The 19,877-nt window shown below is 38.5% G+C and overlaps 2 protein-coding genes across 5 annotated transcripts in view; one reads left to right on the top strand and one right to left on the bottom strand.

The window, feature by feature from the left end:
* NMNAT1 (nicotinamide nucleotide adenylyltransferase 1) overlaps positions 1 to 9,921 on the bottom strand; it is a 21,236-nt gene extending 11,315 nt beyond the window's left edge. For 2 of the 3 annotated variants that reach the window (XM_073233165.1, XM_017646569.3), the window contains exons 1-2: positions 9,806 to 9,921; positions 9,031 to 9,152 (exon numbers count right to left, since the gene is read on the bottom strand). The gene's annotated coding sequence lies outside the window, so the exon portion shown is untranslated. Of the gene's footprint in view, positions 1 to 9,030; positions 9,153 to 9,718 lie in introns of all 3 variants that reach the window. The other variant, XM_073233166.1, reaches the window with a different exon arrangement.
* On the top strand, positions 9,837 to 19,877 carry LZIC (leucine zipper and CTNNBIP1 domain containing). Of its 2 annotated transcripts, none has more exons than XM_017646571.3 (8): positions 9,837 to 9,972; positions 10,547 to 10,705; positions 14,385 to 14,491; positions 15,486 to 15,621; positions 15,939 to 16,037; positions 17,387 to 17,482; positions 17,664 to 17,745; positions 18,243 to 19,877. In XM_017646571.3, exons 3-8 carry the CDS (start codon positions 14,391 to 14,393, stop codon positions 18,299 to 18,301), a joined length of 573 nt encoding a protein of 190 aa, XP_017502060.1. In that variant the 5' UTR covers positions 9,837 to 9,972; positions 10,547 to 10,705; positions 14,385 to 14,390; the 3' UTR covers positions 18,302 to 19,877. The 2 variants fall into 2 exon arrangements, with proteins under 2 accessions (XP_017502060.1, XP_073089268.1); XM_073233167.1 differs by lacking the exon at positions 9,837 to 9,972 and adding an exon at positions 10,030 to 10,313.

The raw sequence follows: 19,877 nt of genomic DNA, 5'->3' as shown, positions 1-19,877 counted from the left end.
TTTAGAACAAGGATCTGTTCCCTCTCTGTGGATAGGTGCTTCCTCCGTATCTTTGCAGATCTCTGTGTAGGGAAGGCACCCGCAGCAGGCCACGACTGGGTACAGAGGTCTGGAAGCCCTAACAGACTGCTCTGGAACCCCCTTGCCTAGTCCAGGTGCTCAAGGACCAGTGTCACCACGATTCACTTTTGCCTGGTCCACACAGCCTACCACTTGCACTACTGGCTGCCAAGATCTCATTGGCTTAGGCTGTAAGCATCCCTCCCCAGCTTGCTATGACAAAAAATTAATTTCTTCCTAAGGTTGTTTTGAAGTTTAAAATTTACTTTCAATTTTTAAATCACTGACCTTAAGTTTTAATCACTGATGTGTAAACATTAATGGAACATTTTGTAAACATTAAGCCAGTTTTAAAACATTAACTTTAGAAAAAAATTAGCAATTGGCTTTTTTTGTCTCATTTCAGAATGCTCAATATAATTAAATCTAGTGTTGACTGTTAAAATGATGTGACTGACTTAACTGATTGGATTTATACTTCTAAAAAGAAGCTAGTCATTTCAAAATTGTCACCTTAAGCATGTAACTATGTTTTACTTCCAACAATATGCCACTGCTTTAAATAGTCTGGGGGTACATTCTGAAATTGCCTGTTGTTTTTTTTTTTTGACTACTTTCACTGGGGATAAATCTTTGTCTTTGGGGTACAGATTTAATTTGTACAAATACCCCAAAGTCATTCGATGCTAAACCTGATTACTAATAATCAAGGTGAATAATATGTTGAAGAGAGAGAACTGTTAGTGAGGAAGAGTTTCCTAGGTGCATGGGAACAATGTACATGGAGTCTCCAAAGAATTCAAAACTGAGCAGCACCAGCAGACTTGGTGGTGTAAGTTGTGGCGGGTGGGCTAAGACTGCATTAGTTACATCAGTGTGAACCATCCACCCGGAGGCAGAGCCAGCCCAGCAGAGGGAAGCGGTTAGGGCTCTCAGACCTGGTCAAAGCCTGGCTCTAACCACTTCCTACTTAGGGGCTTGTCCTTGGACGAGACACTTAATCTTTCGGAGTCTCAGTTTCCTTACTTATAAAATGGGGGCCCACACTCCCCACCTCAGAGGATTTTGTGCAAATTAAAGGAGTAAGTAAAAGATGTTTGGCACATTTGTCTAATAATTATGAATATTAATAATGCTTACTATTACTTGTGGGTTGTCTTAGAGCATTAATTTGCAGTCATGGTAAAGGAACCAAGGTTCTAAAGATTCCTTAGACTTATCAACAGTGCCTGCTACATAGTAGGAGCTCAGTAGCTATTATTTTCCGTGAGGTATTACTAGACACTATTTTGCTATCTGAGATGGATCTCACTTCATCTTTCCTATGTTTAAAACTTTCTCTCTATTAGGCTTGAGATGGATTAATGATTGTGCATTGAGCACTGACCCCCCTATACAGAATTTTATTGTTGTTAACAACCATTTGATCAATAAATATGAGAAATGCCCTCTCAAAAAAAAAAACAAGAAACTTTCTCTCTGTGGTTTAATGTAAGATCATCATGAAACGGCACCTGAATTTGGCTTCCCGAAGCCACTAAACAAGTAACATACAACTCGCTGTGTCCCAAGCAGCCAAGTGACTGTTCTTGTTTGGGATCGCCAACCTGCTCCCCAGTCACATGTTCTGCTAAGGTGAGTCCTTTCACCAGCCGACCCCCTCACCCGGCAGCTCAGCAGCGCCTTACCTGTGGAGATAGTTCAGCTACAATCTGCGGTTCCTGCTTTGTGTTTAATTGCAGCCCTGCCCCATTGTTTGCTTCTATTATCAATGGTAGTCACCTGCTTCCCCTCTTTGAAAAGTCAAACCTCAGTACAGTGAGGATAGCTGGGATGTGGGCAGACTGACTTTAGCTTTTAACCAACACATTTCTTCTAGTATAAGAAGCCATTAAATGGGAGACAATGAGAGCACCAATGTGTCAATTTTTGGATACTCCAGAGACCAGTCCCAGGAGCCTAGCATTAGTAATGTCTGCAGAGTGGAGGGTGACACACTCAACCGGATTATGACATGTATATCACTTCAAATTCTATGTTGAAAATTAGCCTTGGCAGAAGTCAGTCAGTTAATAACTTGGTCATTGGGCAAATGAAGCAAATATAATTTGATACATTCAAAATAAAAAACTGCAGTTCTAAGAACATGAAGATTATAAAACAATCTGAAAACAGAATCCACTTAAGTGACAGAGAAGGAATGGAAACTGACACTCACTGTAATTACCTTAATTCAAACCTGCCAGCTTCCATTATCGAAGGCTTGCGTGCAGGAAGGTGTACTTCCTTATTCCTGAAGGCCAGAATTTCCACAGAATTTGTTCACCAAGATGGTAAACACTATTTGTTTGCCAATTATGAATACGAATAACTCAGTATTACTTGTGTGCTGCTTTATAGCATTAATTTGCAGTCATGGTAAAGCAACCAAGGTTCCTAAGAAAAGTGAGTTGCCTGGAGCCAAATGAGCCTAGTATAGAATCAGGATTAGAATTCAAGGGTTACTGCCTTTCGTGGTGTGCTTATAGAGTGGATTTCTTCTACTGAGCAGTCAGTTACTGTGTGACCCAGTGTATTATTGATTTTTAGGCCCAGATCTTCTCCATACTGCAGTCAACCTCTCCTGACCAACCTGGTTGGGAGTATCATCTTTACCTTCTTCACAATTGGTTAAGAGTGCAGTCATTGTGTCAAGCACTATTAAGTGTCTGTTATTTGCCAGAGGCTGCTAGAACAATTATGGATTAAGATAGGATTTCCTGCTCTCCAGGAGCTCACAGACCAAAAGTTAAGAAAAAATTCATGTTTAACCTTCAGGAGAAAAAAATTTTAAAGTAACTCTTAGTAACTCTTTTAGTCACCCTACAATTTGAATATGAAACCAAACAAAGTTAAATACAAATGTTTTGTGTTGGTGTTATAAAATTCTTTCCAATTATAATATAAGAATACCATATATATTCACTCACTCAATAAATAGTTACTGAGTAGGAGATGATACTGGGCAGGAGATGATACTGGGTAGAAAAACAGGGACCTCAACAACTTGAAATCAGGAAGTGACACAGAAGTTGGACTCTGAAATGTGGAGAACTTTCAGAAATGTCTTAACTAATTCATTTTGGTTATATTTTCCTTTGTATGTGCTTTTAAGATGGATGTGTAGAAAACTATGTCTAAATTTTAAAAAATGAAAAAATAGTTATTGAATGTCTTAAGTACTGTTCTAGAAAGTCTCCCACTAAATCACAAGTCCACGAAAGGCAACACATGTAACAGTGAAGAGCGCTGTCCGCGGAGACAGGGCAGTCCGCTCACTCCACAACAGGAGTCACTCTCTCTGGGCCCCCCTCTCCTCATTTATAAATGAAGATAAAAAGGCCTGCTTACAGTTTTGCTGTAAAGTTTCAGTGAGATAATGGAGGAATCATTCCAAGCAAAGTCACAGTTATTATCACCAGCATTGCCAGTAATAAGAACAGGACCTGTATTAAAGGAAAACCTTAGGCTGGCTACATGTTGGGCATTTGTGATCCATAGCATGAGGGTGAGGAAACCCCTTCTTCTTAGGTTTGCATTCAGGACTGTATTTCTGAGATGACTAAGCCTAGTAAACCGATGCTGCTGTTCTGCTGGCCTTTTAGGTTTTACTGTGCTGCTTACTCAGATGGAACCAGTCCCACAGGCACTGAAAAGGATGTTTTCTCTGTTTGGGGTGGGATCCTTTGGTGAGGGAATCTGCACTGCGGTGTTAACAGGTCTGGAACTGACTGTGTACATTCTAAATACTGAACTCTAAAGGTTCACCTTAATCTGAAAACTTGGCTGTGGGCAATACACCGCTAGTTTTCAATTTTCTACTTAAACTAAAAATAGAGATATGAAGCAACAGAATTCCTAATTAGATGTGTCATGGGCAAAACATTTCACCAGGAAAGTTCAAAACTTCCACGAGACCTTTTTCTTTTAGTGGATGAATTTTGCTTTACTAGAATTACAAAACAAAGTTAAGATGTTAATCAACAGTGGAATTGTTGGTTTGGGTCCAGCACATAAAGCAGTGAGCCTTCCATCTCTTGTGAAGTTGGTGCCTTTGTTTAAATTCTTTCAACAAAACATTTTAAGTATGTGTTCCATTAAAAGACAAGTATTCCTCACAGTGCCTTCTTCCTCCCAAATACAGGAGAAAACAACCCCTGAACTTTACTCCTCGTCTGTGCTACTGTCAGTGGGCAGCGTGCTTTCTACAGGTAAGCAACGCACTTCTCAAGTAACCAGTCCTTGTCAAAGGCTCACCCGTCCTCGCCCTTGGAGGAAGTAAATGCTCAGCAAGCATTGTTACACTGCAAAGGGAGGCCACGGTTCCTCTTAAAGCAAGAGTTCAAGAAGCTAAGGAGCATGAAAAGCAAAGAGAAAGCAGAGAGGGTTCAAATGGGATGTAAAGCCATCCGTCTCGATTTAACTGCCACGCCTTTTAATTAGATCCTATTTTTCATCCTACAGTGCTTTTCTTAGGCTTGGGGCTGATCTGGCTGCCCAGTGTGGCCTGTGCAAGGCCAGGTGCTAACGTAATAACCTGAAGCCGCGCTGGAGCCTGGCTGTCTCCTGCCTCAGCGATGTCTTCAGCAGGCGGAGCATGTCCCAGCAGCACTGCCTCCTGATTCCTTCCACCAAGCACACAACCATCAACTACTCTGTTATTCATAAATGAAACGGTCTGAATGCAAGAGGCTGCTTCCTAAAGACCAAGGCTGCTCAGTATTTCCCTAATTCCAAATAATGCAACATTCTTAACATAGCTTCAGAAAATGAAATTGTTTTTTCACTGATAGGCGTAATCTGAACCAGCACTTTTATTGAGCCGTAACTTATAAAACTGAATTTTCATTTACTTTTATGATTTTATCATTTCCTCCAAAACCAAATCCAGTGTTACAGAGTTAATTTCATTAAGAAACATTTTCTTTACGCTACTGGTATCTTAAAAAATTTAAATTATGCTCTTTTGATACAGGTGAAAATTATAAAATTCTAAAACTGTGCTATTTTTAGGTCCCTCATAGTTTAGATACACAATCAGCAATACTCCCTCACAGACCAACACAATTCTCTGCTATAACCCACATTCACTCAGAGAGGAAGGAACTTTCATTAAGCAACTATTTTGGGGGGATGCTTTGTTTAAGGGGTTCTTAATCTGGGGCTTGGACTTCAGGAGTATAATATCTCTGAAGCTATAAGCAAAATGTTAGGTATGTGTACATAATGAGCATCTCTCTGAGACACTGTCAGGGAAGTTTGAGAAACTAAAAACATTAAGCATTAAACTCATTAAATTTACCATAAGAAAAAAATACTTGATGTTTGACATCAATTTCCATTTAAAATATTAAAAAACTGAAATTTAAAATTAGTCTTCACACTTTTTCTCCAGTTGATAAACTCTAAAGGCCAAGTGAAAAACTTCTAATTATTAATTGAATATTTAATTTCCAAATGCTCATCTTAATCTGAAAGATTGGTTGTATATAATATACCATTAATCTTCAATATTATTTTCTACTTCCATTAAAAATAAAGATAGTAATAATGGAACTCCTAATTAGACATATGTCATAGTTAAACATCTCACTGGGGAAAGATAAAAAAAAATCTAAGGAAGAATTTTTCTATTTCTACTTTACTAGAATAAAATAAAAGTTAACATGGAATTACTGGAAGACTTTTTAGGGCCTCCCCACCCTCAGATGCACTATTAGGGAGTTTGGATTTTATCCTGTAGAGAATGGGATGTACTAGAGGGTTTAAACAGGGAGTAATGTACCAGTGTACTTTAGAAATAATCCTCATTCATTCATCATTGTTCGATAAATATTTCTTGGGCAATTACAATACTGTAGATGCTGGGAATAAAGCAATAAACAAAACTGTCAAAACTCCCTATCCACGTGGAATTTATAGTCTGGTGCTAGAAGACAAACAGTAATTAAATACATACACATGTGGCATGTTAAATAAGGGACCTATGGGCAAGGCAATAGGATGAAGAGTATTGGAATCCTAAATAGGGTGGCCAGGAAGGGTCTCACTGGGTGACAAAGAATGAAAGGAGGCAAGGGACTAAGCCGTGCAGAAATCTGAAGGAAGACAGTTCAGGGTGACAATGGAAAACCCTTGAGGCAGGAGCATGTCTGTCATGTTCCGGGAGCAGAGAGACCAGAATGGCTGAGGCAGAGTTAGCAGACAGAGTCAGAGAGGTAAGAGCCACTGCAGGGTTTTGGGCAGAGGAATGTCAAGATATAACTTATATTCTGAAGAACTTTGTTGGCTGCTGAAGTTGAGAATGGAATGTAGGGGCAAATAAAGGTGGAAGCAGAAGTGGTGAGAAATCATCAGATTCTGGATATATTATAAAGCTAGAGCCAGTGTGATTTGCTGAGGGACAGAATGTGGGTTTTGAGAGAGGCGTCAAGGATGGCTCAAAAAGTTTTGGCCCTAAGCAACTAAAAGAATAGTTACCTTTAGCTGAGAAGAGAAAGATGTCCAGAGTAGGTTAAGGGGAGAAGATCAGTAGCTTAGTTTGTAAAAACCTCAAATCTGGGATGTCTGTTAGATATCCAAATGGTGACATTAAGTAGGCAAATGAAGAATAGAACCAAGTCCAGGGGAGAAGTCCAAGCTAGAGATCTGAGGTCATCTGCATACAGGTAGTGTCTGAAGTCATGAGATTTGTGATAACCAAGAGAGTGAGGATAGAATGGATCAGCTGTGCGGGTACCACCTGGGAGCTGGTTAGAAATGGAGAATCACAGGCCCTACCCTAGACCTACTGCAGCTTAACAAGATCCCCAGGTGCTCTGTATGAATCTTAAACTTTAGGAAGTCTGGAGCACTCCACTGGTGCAGATAAGAGACAATAAAGGGTAACAACAGGAAAGATACTGTCAAGGGTTTCAAGTTATCAGTTGACTGAACAGAGGAGGGAAAGAGGTGAAGGAAGGAGATTTCTGACTCAAATGACTGGGTAGATGATGTGCCATCAGTCAACAAAGAGAGCATTAGAGGAAGCCCGGCTTGTGAGGTATGGAGGGAAGGAATAGAGACAGATCACTGTTTTATAGGTGTTGAATTTGAGGTATACACAGGACCTCCAAGTAGAGATACCTGGCAGGCTGACAGAAAAAGACTAGAATGTGGCTGAAAACCCAGAGATACTGATCTTCAATGGAGCATCAGAGGTAAGAGAGGGTTGTTTATTTGATTTTTTTTTAAAGCATTGAATTAGAATGCTGGTAGGTTGAGGAGAAAGCACCTTTAGGAAGCCACAGAAGCTACAAGAAAGTGAGTAACTGAGGAGGATACTTAAGGAGGCCATAGAAAGAGAATTTTAGGTACAAATTAAGAGGCTAGATTAAAAATAATAGGGAGAAATGAAAACATATATCCACACAAGGAATTGTATGGTTTGGTTTTATACATTCATAACCCCAAACTGGAGCAAAGTGAGTATTAATCAAAAGATGGATAATAAGCAAAGTTGGTATAGTCACATAACGGAATACTACTGAGCGATGAGAAGGAACAAACAGTTGATACAAGTAACATGGATGAATCTCACAGACATTATTCTGAATAAAAAGGGCCAAATACAAAAAAGAATGCACTATGTAACTCCAGTTATATAAAATTCCAGAGCAGAAGGATAGAAAGCAGATCTGAAGTTGCCGGGGGTTGGTAAGTTGACAGCAGAAGAGCAGAAAGCTTCAGGGTTTGTGCATATGGAATCCTCATTTTACCTCGTGTGCCCCTCACTGAATAGCAATGCATTCACTCATCCTCTTTGGATGGGCCTATTCCTTATAAATAGACATCCAATTACGTTTACTGAACTATAATGATGATGATAATAGTAACATTCACTGCATTCTTCCTGTGTGGCCAGCAATAAGCCTGGCATTCACGTAATCCTTACCACACTCCAACCAAGTAGATACTATTATTATCTCCTTTTTTTAACAGATGAGAAAACTGGAAATGAAAGAGGCTGATTAACTTTCTCAAGATTTCACAACTCTGTTAAGAACTTTGACTCTGAAAGTTCATGTTCTTAACCATTACACAAGACTTAAAATGGCATAAACCTATTTATTGGTAGACATTTAAATAAGGTCCACACGTTCAAAGAGCCTTTGGCTCATGGTACTTCTTGTTAGCCACTCAAATTTCATCTGCCCCAGCATTTTCCCTACCTAGCTGGAGCAACTGGTATTCTCTGGGCTCCCTTCCCAAGTCCAAGTTAAAGTGTCCTAAACTCCTACAGCTGCCAAGTAGTATTTATCTGGTTTCCCAGTTCTGACTCACAGTTCTGAGCTTATCGTCCCCAATGCTCTTTCCCATCACTGCCTACCTAACATGCCATTCTTCTTTTTCCAATTTCTCCCTCCCCAAGGCCCCAGGCTTGGATTCTATTTTTGTTTGAGAACTGGAACCAAAGCCAATTTCTCTTACTTACGCACTAGGAATCCTTTTTCATTATCCATTAACTCTAAACAAGAACTCTAAACTCTAGAGTTTAGAATACCTAACTCTAAACAAAAATATATAAGAACACCCTCTACGTAAAACTGCTGAATCAAATTAAATCACTGTGAAAGAGGAGGCAAATGCCGTGCATGTACAGTGAGGCCTTTCCTCCACAGCTTCTAAGGTTGCACACATTAAAACCAACATAAACGCCAGAACAGAATACCTTATTATCATCATCAAACTCAGGGGAAGTACACAGTGAACAAACAGCTACTCAGCAAGTTCTTCAAATGCTGAAAGAAGGAGGTATATATTTTCCACTTATATTTTGTTTGGCATTAACCCTCTCACTGAGAGTTCCACATCACTCAAAATGTTGACACTTTCATTCATATTCACATATCAGAAATTAGAAATAATTACATTAACATCACAGTCACTTACAAAGGAAATTATGTGCAGCTGAAGCATTCTACAAGGTAGGCTATTGGAATCGTTCCAACCTGTGAGTCAAGGGTCTTCTCTAAGTTGGGGTACAACGGTGGTTTCACATCCAAATTGTAACTCTGAAAAACAATTTACGTTAAGCAATTCTACGATCAGACAGAACTGACAGAAATAATTCATTCTGGTAGAATTCTAAGGTCATCTTAATTGGAAGCCTTTCCTGGGTGGCTGAAATACAAATAGCTTTAAACACAACACCTCTGAAATAATGTTGCCTTAAACCCTGACGTTGTCTCGTCGACTACTGACTCCTCAAGGAGAGAGGCTAGAAACACCAAGAAATGGTTTCCATCAGTATGAGTAACTTTTTAAAGTGCTGCCCCCAGCTAGCAGTCCAATATCCTTCTCAAGAGGCGTGAATGTCAAATTAGTCCTTTACAGATTGGGAAAGGATTTCGGAGGAAAAAAGAAAGTCATTCTGAATGGAGGATTTCAAGTTCAAGAAGCTTCTAGGTTTTTTTTTTTTCTCCCAGAGTGAACCCACCTCTTCCTAAGGCCAGAGGCAAATTTACGGAGTTTTTGGTCCTACAGAGAGATCCAAATAACGAAGTGGCAAGACTCCTTGCCCAAACTTGGAATGACCTTGTCTTAGGGATCGTTGTATTTGATACTCAAAGGCCCTCACCAATTTGGGCTGCCCTGTGCCTGAGACAAAAAGGCCCTTGACTCCCCGCGAAAACGGTTTCCGAGAGGTTCCGAGTCAGAGGCTTACCACGTCTTCACCGCAAGCCGGCCGGAGTCATCCAAGAGAGGACCCGAGAGCGGACGCCAGCGAGGGGAACACCAGTGGCTGTAACCTCATTGGCTCCTGGAGACCGGAAGTGCATTCGTCGGCGGAAGTGCTCCTCCTGCGCGTGCCTGCCAGGCTGGGGCCCTCAGGTAGGCGGGGCTCCTCGCCCCGAACTCCGGGACCGTCTGGTGGGCCGGGGTGCTCGGGGTGCAGAGTGGACCCGAGGGCCCTTAGGAGATGGTCTGGGTTCTGGTCTCGGAGGGCCGGAAGAGTTTCTGGGGGGCGGGTTCACGGCGACCTCTGGTGGTAATCGGGGCCTAGTGAGCCTGGTCGCTGACCCAAGTGCGGGAGCTTCAAATTCCCCAGTGGAGATGGGATTTGGGGCCGTGGCTGGAGCGGCTCCCTGAGCGCGTTCGCTGCTCACTCCCAGCCGGGAAGAGTGTGCTCTCTGCTCAGCCTTTTCGGTGCCTTCTGGACCTCACAGCTCAAGGCATGTCAGAGTGCTGGGTTTTCCTCCGTTGACACCCTCGGCCTCACTAGGAAAAAAAACTCAGAAAGGCTGCCAGAGGCGCAATTGATAGAGAAAACGCGTCTCACTCTTCCTTGCCTCCTCCCCAACCCCATGTCTTCTTAGGAGAGGGGTGTATTTCAGTTAAAGGCTGCTTTAGGCCAAGTTTATATAAAGTAAATAAGATTACTTGTTGATGGTTTCCCTTTTCCCAGCCATCTTCACCTGCAGGTGAATTGAATTTTGAGCCTCTTGTAGAACTAATGAACAATTTCGCTATCCTCGATTTATGGCTCTTGGAACTTCAAGATTTGGATGTTTATGCAATTTGAGACCAGTCAGCACTGTGCGGAGTTCAGAGTACTAAGAGACAGGTGAGCATGAAAGTATTTTCCCCTCCAGATTACAGTTTTTGAGAGCCGTTTCTGCTCTTTCGGTAAAAGGTGCGCCACCTTTACTGAATACTAGGTGGTGCCAGAGAGTTAATCTTTCTGGGATAAATCTCAAATAATGTGGTACCAGGTTAGGATTTTTTTAAGTGCCTCCATCTAACTTGAAATTTATTTAGAAGAGCTTTGCCTCTTCAAAATATGTTGTGTCATTACACTTCATCCAGTTAGCGAATATCTATCCCGTAGTTAGTGATAAGGAAGTTAAGAGAGAAATCACTCATTTTCTGCTCTCAGTTGATAGTCTAGAGAGGAAGACAAACAACGTGCTATATTGTGGAAGAAGCAACCACTTCTCATTATTCATTTACCAATTATTTATCCAGTACTTTCTGTCTGCCGAGCATTGTACTAGACGCTGGTACATTTAAAAAAAGTAAAATCCCTACTCTCAAAGAACTCACAATCTAGTGGAAGGGAACTAAGGAATGTATTATGGAAGAGGTAAAACTTAAGCTAGCCCCTAAAGAATGAATGACCTGGGCTTGATAGGTAGGACAAAAAAGCAGGTTCATTCTTTGAGAGAAGGATGGAAGTGCCTGGCATGTTTTGAAAGAGCAAGTAGTCTAGTATGGTTAGAAGGTAGGAAATTAAGTCTGAAAAGATAATTTCAGTTTTAACTTGGATTTACCTTCACTTTTATGGGAAAATTCAGATTCAAAATAAAATGTAATGTGTCTTTCCAGGAGAAATTATACATGAAGCATAGCTATAGTAAATTACACTCTGGCTGACTTACACATGAAATTTAGCTATAATAAGTTAACACTTCTGGCTAAAGTGTAGCTTGTTTATATTTACACATCATTAATAATTGTAGATGATTTAAGCCCATTTTAACAGATAAGGTAGTAAAGAATAGATTTTCACTGATTACATTCTAGTATGACTGTAATGTAAGGAATCCTTTTCATTGAAGTTATATCAAATCATCTGGTAACGATTACATGTAGGAAAATTTGAATATTTTGTAAGTTACCCCAGGATTTAGGTTTTAATGAATGGTTATACCTAATATTAAGCAAAATGTGTTTCCTGAAAGGAATGTAAGCTTAACTTTTCATGGAGAAAACTTAAATGCTATAAATGTTAAGGTAAATGCATACAATATCAAAACACCAAAATAAGTAACTTTTCTCTACATTAGCAATAACCAGAAATTGTAATAACAAAAGCCATTACCAGTCTTAACAAAAAATACAAAGTATCTGAGAATAGCCAAGACCTTTGTGAATAAAACAGTACTTTTCCTTTTAAACTAAGCTTCATAAAAGAAAGTCTAAATAAATGGAGAGATATGTTGCTTGACAGAAAGATTCAAGTTGAATTTCAAAATTCAATTGAAGTTTTGAGGAAACTTGACAAACTGATGCTCAAACATTCATCTAGAAGAGAAAACGCGTAAGAATAGACAAAAATTATTGGGGGAAAATCCTGCAATAATAAAGGCAACTTCTCTCAGTTATCAATGTAAACCATCTTTAAAGGTATAATAATTGAAACAGCAAGGTAATGCCTTAGGACCAGAATCTTATCAAAGAAACTTGAGTCTGTTTCTGTTGTGTCTCCATTAAAGGTAACATAAGTAAACACTGACTAGTAACAGTGTTGGGACAATTGGCCATGCATTTGAAAGAAAATGAAAGTGAGACAGCCTACTTCACAGCATTAACAAAAGTTGCAGATAGCTTAAAGAAATAATTTATTAAGTTATCATTGATAAACACTCTTATGAAGGTTTCACATGAAAAACAAGGTGGTCCTACATTCACCCATATTGTCAAGCCCCCCAAGGCCCCATTGCAGTCACTGTCCATCACTGTAGTAAGATGCCACAGATTCACTATTTGCCTTCTCTGTGCTACACTGTATTCCCTATGACCCCACCCCCACACTATGTGTACCAATCATAATACCTCTCAATCCCCTTCTCCCTCCCTCCCTCCCCACCCGCCCTCCCCCAACTCTCCCCTTTGGTAACCATAGACCCTTCTTGGAGTCTGTGAGTCTGCTGCTGTTTTGTTCCTTCAGTTTTGCTTCGTTGTTATACTCCACAAATGAGGGAAATCATTTGGCATTTGTCCTTCTCTGCCTGGCTTGTTTCACTGAGCATAATACCCTCCAGCTCCATCCATGTTGCAAATGGTAGGATTTGTTTCTTTCTGTATGGCTGAGCAGTATTCCACTGTGTATATGTACTACATCTTCTTTATCCATTCATCTGCTAATGGACACTTAGGTAGCTTCCATATCTTGGCTATTTATTGTAAATAGTGCTGCAGTAAACATAGGGGTGCATATGTCTTTTTGAATCTGAGAACTTGTATTCTTTGGGTAAATTCCTAGGAGTGGAATTCCCGGTTCAAAAGGTATTTCTCTTTTTAGTTTTTTGAGGAACCTCCATATTGCTTTCCACCATGGTTGAACTAGTTTACATTTCCACCAGCAGTGTAGGAGGGTTCCCCTTTCTCCACATCCTCGCCAGCATTTGTTGTTCTTAGTCTTTTCAATGCTGGCCATCCTAAGAAATAAATTTTTTAAAAAAATTCTAAGTCTTAGGGTACGAAATAGTATATTTTTAAAAAATCTTGAGATGGTGAGGGCTTGCCTTCATGGACCATAAAACTAAGAAGACTTTGAAGATAGATAGATTTTGCCATTAAAAATAATAATTTATTTTAATTTTTTTTTTACAAAATTAAAGAGTGTATTTTACAAGATAATTTATTTTTACACCATCAGTAAAATTTTAAGTCGGGATTCTCACCTGATGGCCCCCCTGCGACTGTGCCTGTCTTAGGTTGTTCCTCCCTAGATTACTTAATCTTTTTGAGCCTCATTTTCCTCTTCCGTTCAATGGGGATGATGGGACCTACCCACCACATAGCATTACTGTTTATTCCCCTCTCCTCCTTAACACAGAAAAAAGTTTTGCTTTGGAGCTGATTTACCATTTAACAATGTTTTGAAGGGCCATGTGATATATTTTGTTTCACAAATTTTTGGTATTTAATTCAGAAAAATAATTTGAAAAATGAATAACTTGTCTTTAATTTATATTTGTAACATAATTACAAAGGCTTCATATCCGTGTGATGTAAGTCCATAAAAGAAAAATAATCCAGTAGAAATGTGGGCACATTTACAAAGAAGAAATTCATATCAAAAGTTGTTCATGCCCACAAGTCATTAGGTAGATACACGTAAGACCAACAAAATAATACTAGGAGTGTTCAGAGTCCTGGAGCATACTTATTAAGACTGAAAACAAGTGTTATAATGAATCGTTCTGTAAAGCAAAGTCCCACCTCATCTATTTCTTTATAATCTGTACTTTCATCTATCAAATTTGTTTAAGATAGATGAATAGTAAAGACTTCTGATTAACTTGTCAAGTCAATTAAGACTGCAGGGCATTTTTGTAGGGTATTAACTACTTTATGAATTTAAACTTTTAAATCTAAATTAAGATTTTCTTTGCACAACTGGCTTTCTCACCCCTGTAGCTGAGAAAGAGTACAGCTTATTTTAAATGGCACCAGTGTGTTTAATCATATCAAATAACTAAATATATACTGTATGTTGGTGATTGTCCTACTTACAGATTAAAATGGCTTCCAGAGGAAAGACAGAAACAAGCAAATTAAAGCAGAATTTAGAAGAACAGTTGGATAGACTAATGCAGCAATTACAGGATCTGGAGGAATGCAGGTAACGGTATACTTGTGTGCTGCTATGCTGGAAAATGGCTTTTTCCTGTAGTGAGATTACAGGGCCCATGGGTGCAGGCCCATGTGTGACTGTGGTTTCCCCTCTGGTGTCCTCCACAGCCTTTGTCTTTTGGGGAAATAAACTCAGTGCAGGTTTTGGAGTCATAAAGACTAGGATGTGAAGTCTTTGATTAATTACTAAGTGAGTGTGAACTCGGGCAAAATACTTAGTCCCCGAAAGTTCCCTTGTTGTTAGTATTTAAAATAGCCCTGCCTGTTATCAAGCCGAGAAGGTACTACATGAGCTTCTGGTGGGTTTTCAACCTTAGCTACTCAAAGGATCAGGACTGTGCATTGCCTTTCTGAATAACCTTGAAAGATTGTTTTAAATATTACAAATGAAGGGACCAACACAGTGTTAGACCTGATAGATGGTAGCTGTTGTTATTTATAGTAAATGTTTAATAAATGGCTTATTTGGTGAATAAAAATACCATCTTAGATGACAAATACTACATTGCTGTTGTATTTCAAGGTGCACAAAATTTTGCCTACCACTAATGATAATAATAGTATTTATCAAGTACCTATTGTATGTGAAGCATATTCCCTATTTCATTTAAGGCTTATGGGAACACTATAAGGTAGGTATTATCATTATCTGCATCTTATAGGTAAAGAAACTGAGGTTTGACTAAGTTCTTGCCCAAAGGTTATGACATTGACTCCTAGGCTGCTTAGAAGGAAATTTTTATGTGGTTTAAGTGTACCTCATTTTGGTAAAAGAAAAATGTTTAATTATCAAAGTAACCACATTGCAGGAAAATGCCCATACTACTGATATCTGAACACATTCATCATTAGCATTTTGGTATCTTTTTCCCCTAAATATTTTTTGTAAATATATGTATCTGAGGTCTTAGTGTGTTCAAATATTGATTGCTTTTTTCGCTTGTAACTCTCTATTTTTCTATATTACGTCCACTGTACTTCAGAGAGGAGCTTGATGCAGATGAGTATGAAGAAACCAAGAAGGAAACTCTGGAGCAACTAAGTGAATTTAATGATTCACTGAAGAAAATTATGTCTGGGAATATGACTTTGGTAGATGAACTAAGTGGGATGCAACTGGTAAGCTTAACTTACACTGGTGACCCAGATTGTTTTTTTGTTTCTCTTTTTTTTGTTAAGTGTAATAAGATAGAAAATTTACTCTGTTTTGGGTTGAACTTCTAGATTAGTATCTGTTTAAGGATAAAATAGCATATGCTTCAAAATCTTCATTTAGTTATATATTTGACATGTGCAAAAATAGCAAATGGAAACTAAAATTGTACAGTGTTTGGTGAACAAAAAGAACCTGTTAATAATTGAAGACTCATCAATTAACTGCAGTATCTGATTTGTTGGAATATTTTGGTTAGTTTTTAATCTTCTTGTGTTTCTAGGCTATCCAGGCAGCTATTAGCCAGGCCTTTAAAACCCCAGAGGTCATCAGATTATTTGCAAAGAAACAACCAGGTCAGCTTCGGACACGGTTAGCAGAGGTAAAGTTTCTTTACATTGATCCAATTACTGTGTGTATTTCTTCCCTCAGCCCAAGAATTTGCTCATTATGCTATTCTGAAGTTTAAAACTGGTCAGTTAAGGATATACACCACCAAGAGTGAACCCTAATGTAAACTATTTATTTATGGACTCTGCATGATTATGATGAGATTATTACGTGATGATGATTTAGGTAGGTCCATCAGTTGTGACAAATGTCCCACCTGGTTAGGAATGATGTTGACAACGGGGAGGCTGTACATGAATGTGGGGCAAGAGTATATGGGAAATTTTTATATCTTTTGCTGAACGTAAAACTGTGAACATAAAACTGCCATAAAAAAATAGTTGATTAAAGAACGTTGGTCACTTGATTTTAGAAACAATCTAGTTTTCTGACAAAATTAATCCATTGAACAATTATTGTTGATAACAAATGCAGATGTTTAAACAGCAGTTTAAATTGCTACTGACCACTTTTACTTGGACTCTACCTTTAAGGTTTTACAATTTACTTCTGGAGCCCTGAGTTGAAGTACCATTTAATGCATTAGCGACATTGCTTTATGCATGTGAGGCCTTTCTCATCTAAGAATGTCAAATGTCTTTATAAACCTTCAGGAAGGTTCAGGAAGGTACTTCAGGAAGGCTTTTTATAGACTTGAATATAATTGAGGTATTAACATGTTATATTCAACCACTTATTATTCAGTAGCACAGTGGTTAAGGAATGAACGTTGGTCCGACTAGCGGGATTTGTATCTCTGCTCCACTATGGAGGTATGTGACCTTGGAGAAGTTATTTGTTCAGCCTCTGTGTGCCTTTTTTCCTATGTATAAAACAGTGATAATGATAGCCCATATTTCTTATGGTTGTTATGAGGATTAAATGAAGTAATATGTGTAAAGCCCATAAATATGTAATATGTGTAAACACATAGAATAGTACCAATGCATAGTACATGATATCACTGTTTCTGGAGATAGAAGTGATATTTAACCAAACTTTCAGGAGATCTGATACCAGCTTTTGCATTCAATCCTGTACACCATACTTCAGTTTAATGAAATGAGTTCTTAGAGGATAACTTCTCTCCAAAGGAGGCTATTGACCTACTAATTACTCAGTAGAGTTTGTAACTGAGCCAATGGTTATAATTAGCATCAAGATTTACTAGAACTGTGTAATGGCACTTCTGTCAGGTTTGCTTGAATTGTGTCTGTAGTTCTCTATAATATTAATCAGCTAGAGGATCTATTTTTAAAAGAAGTAGGTCTGAAAAGCTGGATTTAATGCACAGAATGTTTTTAACTTAAATATCATGTGCTCTGCATTCATCTATTATAGATGGATAGAGATCTCATGGTAGGCAAGCTGGAAAGAGACCTGTACACTCAACAGAAAGTGGAGATACTAACAGCTCTCAGGAAACTAGGAGAGAAGGTAACTGTTTAATTCACTGTGTTAGGTATAAAGAAAATCTGTGAAGTATTTGGTACAGAACTTGATCTGTGATTTAGTTTGTGGTCCTGAGACATTCTTAATCATGGTCCCTAGAACCACTTGTTAACATTGGAACCCGGAACCCACTCCACTGGGCTTTGTTTTGTTTTGTTTTGTTTAGCTAACTGCAGATGATGAAGCTTTCTTGTCAGCAAATGCAGGTGCTATACTCAGCCAGTTTGAGAAAGTCTCTGCAGACCTTGGTGAGTACCCTCATCTTTCTGAAAGCTGAACATGAATTACTGCTCCAGATTGATGGTAGCAGGGGTGAGATAAAATGATGGCCTTTTCTTGAGCTTAGAGGTAAAACCAGAATTGTTTTCTTTATAAATCCCTTTTTTTGGGTTTATTTCCTAATACTTTTTCATAAAAATAATTAAATTAATACACCCTAATGTTTTGAAAATATTTGTCTGCTAAATATAAATATAAAAGTGAAGTGAACTAAAATTTTATGTATTCTATTTCATACCTAAAGCTAGAATAAGGATTTGTAACCAATGAATCACCTTCTGTAGCCGAGTTGTTTGCACAGGGCGAAGGAAATTGGGATGGCAATGGGGAGGTTTGGGATAGTGCACTGATAATAGAAGCCAATTTTTAATTTCTATTTCAATGTGGTTGATTTTCCCTTCTTTACCTGGAACTATAAATGCTTTTGGGATGACATTTTTGTTTTATTATGTGTCTTTCTCCTCAGGCTCTGGAGACAAAGTTCTTGCTTTGGCAAGTTTTGAAGTTGAAAAAACAAAAAAATAACATGGTGTGGAAGCTTGGACACTGATCACATTCTTGGTGTACACGGTGTTCTGGGGATTTTGAGTCATTGCAAAGAAATGAAGAGATGCTTGAAATGCACTACTAACCTAAGGAAAGGTGATAGAAAAACATACTCATTGCTTCTGTTTATGCCCTTCAATGCTGTGCTTTGTGTAGTGCTACCTGCTTGAGTGATCCTGGATTTGTTGGGATGAGGGGACTCACTGGACCTTATTCATTATGATTTGTAATTTTAAGAGAGAACAGAGAACAGTTTCTTTGCCTGTTTTTATTAAGACTTCTTGTTTTCAAGTGCTGATAGTAAATGAAACGATGTGAACTAATAATTCTTTTCTGTTCATAATTTATTCCCACTTGTAGTGAATATTGTAGCATCATCAATAGGCCTCATATGTGTTCATAAATTTTGGAGTTCCAAGTGATCTTACAAATCATTTTCATTTTGCAAAGAAACTAAGGCTTAGAAAGAGCAAGTGACGTGCTCTTATGTAGCATTAGAAATAAAGCTGGGAATGAGATTTGGGTGTCCTGACTCTCAGTGTTGTAGCCATTGAGTTTTACTTCTTTATTCTGTGTTGTTTTGTAAAAGCAGTTAACACATATTTGTTAAATCTGTGTTTATGAAAATTCGATGTCCCAGCAGAAAGTTGTCACTACGAGACCATTTCTCAGCCTGTAAACTCTCCATATGAATGGGGCCCATTGTAACTCTGAGTTTGAGCTTCTAACAATGGAGCCCTGTTGAGAGTCTCCTGAAGTAACTTAACCTCCTACGTTGTTTCACCAGGGAAGCAATTGGAAGTGGCAGATAGAGGTCCTCCCTATGTGTGACCACTTTGCTGCAACCGGAGGGCGGTGACTGTAAACTATGATTTGCTCTTCAGTTTTTGGAGAAACACAAAATAAGTTTTGAGGAAAAGCCGGTTTCTCTCCTGAGTGATTACAGCTGTCTGCATGCTCAAATATATAGATTTTGCCATGTACTTCTATGTTAGCTTATTTCCTGGTTCTGGCCACTTTTTATTCTTTAGTGTATTTCCCAGTAGTTTTTTTCTTTGCACTTTATGTATATTAAAAACATATTTAAAGCTTCTTGTATACTGTAAACTCTACTAGGTGCTCTGCCAACTGGACAAATTAGGGAACTTCAGCTACATTAATGCCTTAATTGGAACTTTTATATATTGATTTATAATAGTCAAAAACTCATTGAAATTTTGACAAACCAAGAAAGAGCAAATTACCTGCTGTTCATTTAGGGCTTTATGATCAATCATTATTTCATTATTCTGGATTGTTTTTGCTAATTTACATAACAAAATTCACCATTTTAAAGTGTACAATTTAGTGGCATTTAATATGTTCACAGTGCTGAGCAATCATCACCACTATCTAGTTCCAGAACGTTTTGATCACTCCCAAAGGAGACCACATAACCATTAAGCAGTCACTCCCCATTTACTCCTCTTTTCAACTCCCTAGCAACCATTAATCATATGCTATCTCTCTGTATTTACCTATTCTGGTTATTTCATATAAATGGAATCATATATGA

The sequence above is a fragment of the Manis javanica genome, chromosome 4 (assembly GCF_040802235.1).
Source record: "Manis javanica isolate MJ-LG chromosome 4, MJ_LKY, whole genome shotgun sequence".
Taxonomy (NCBI): Eukaryota; Metazoa; Chordata; class Mammalia; order Pholidota; family Manidae; genus Manis; species Manis javanica.
Note: the sequence above shows the minus strand (reverse complement) of the source record. Positions and strands in the feature narration are given on the sequence as shown.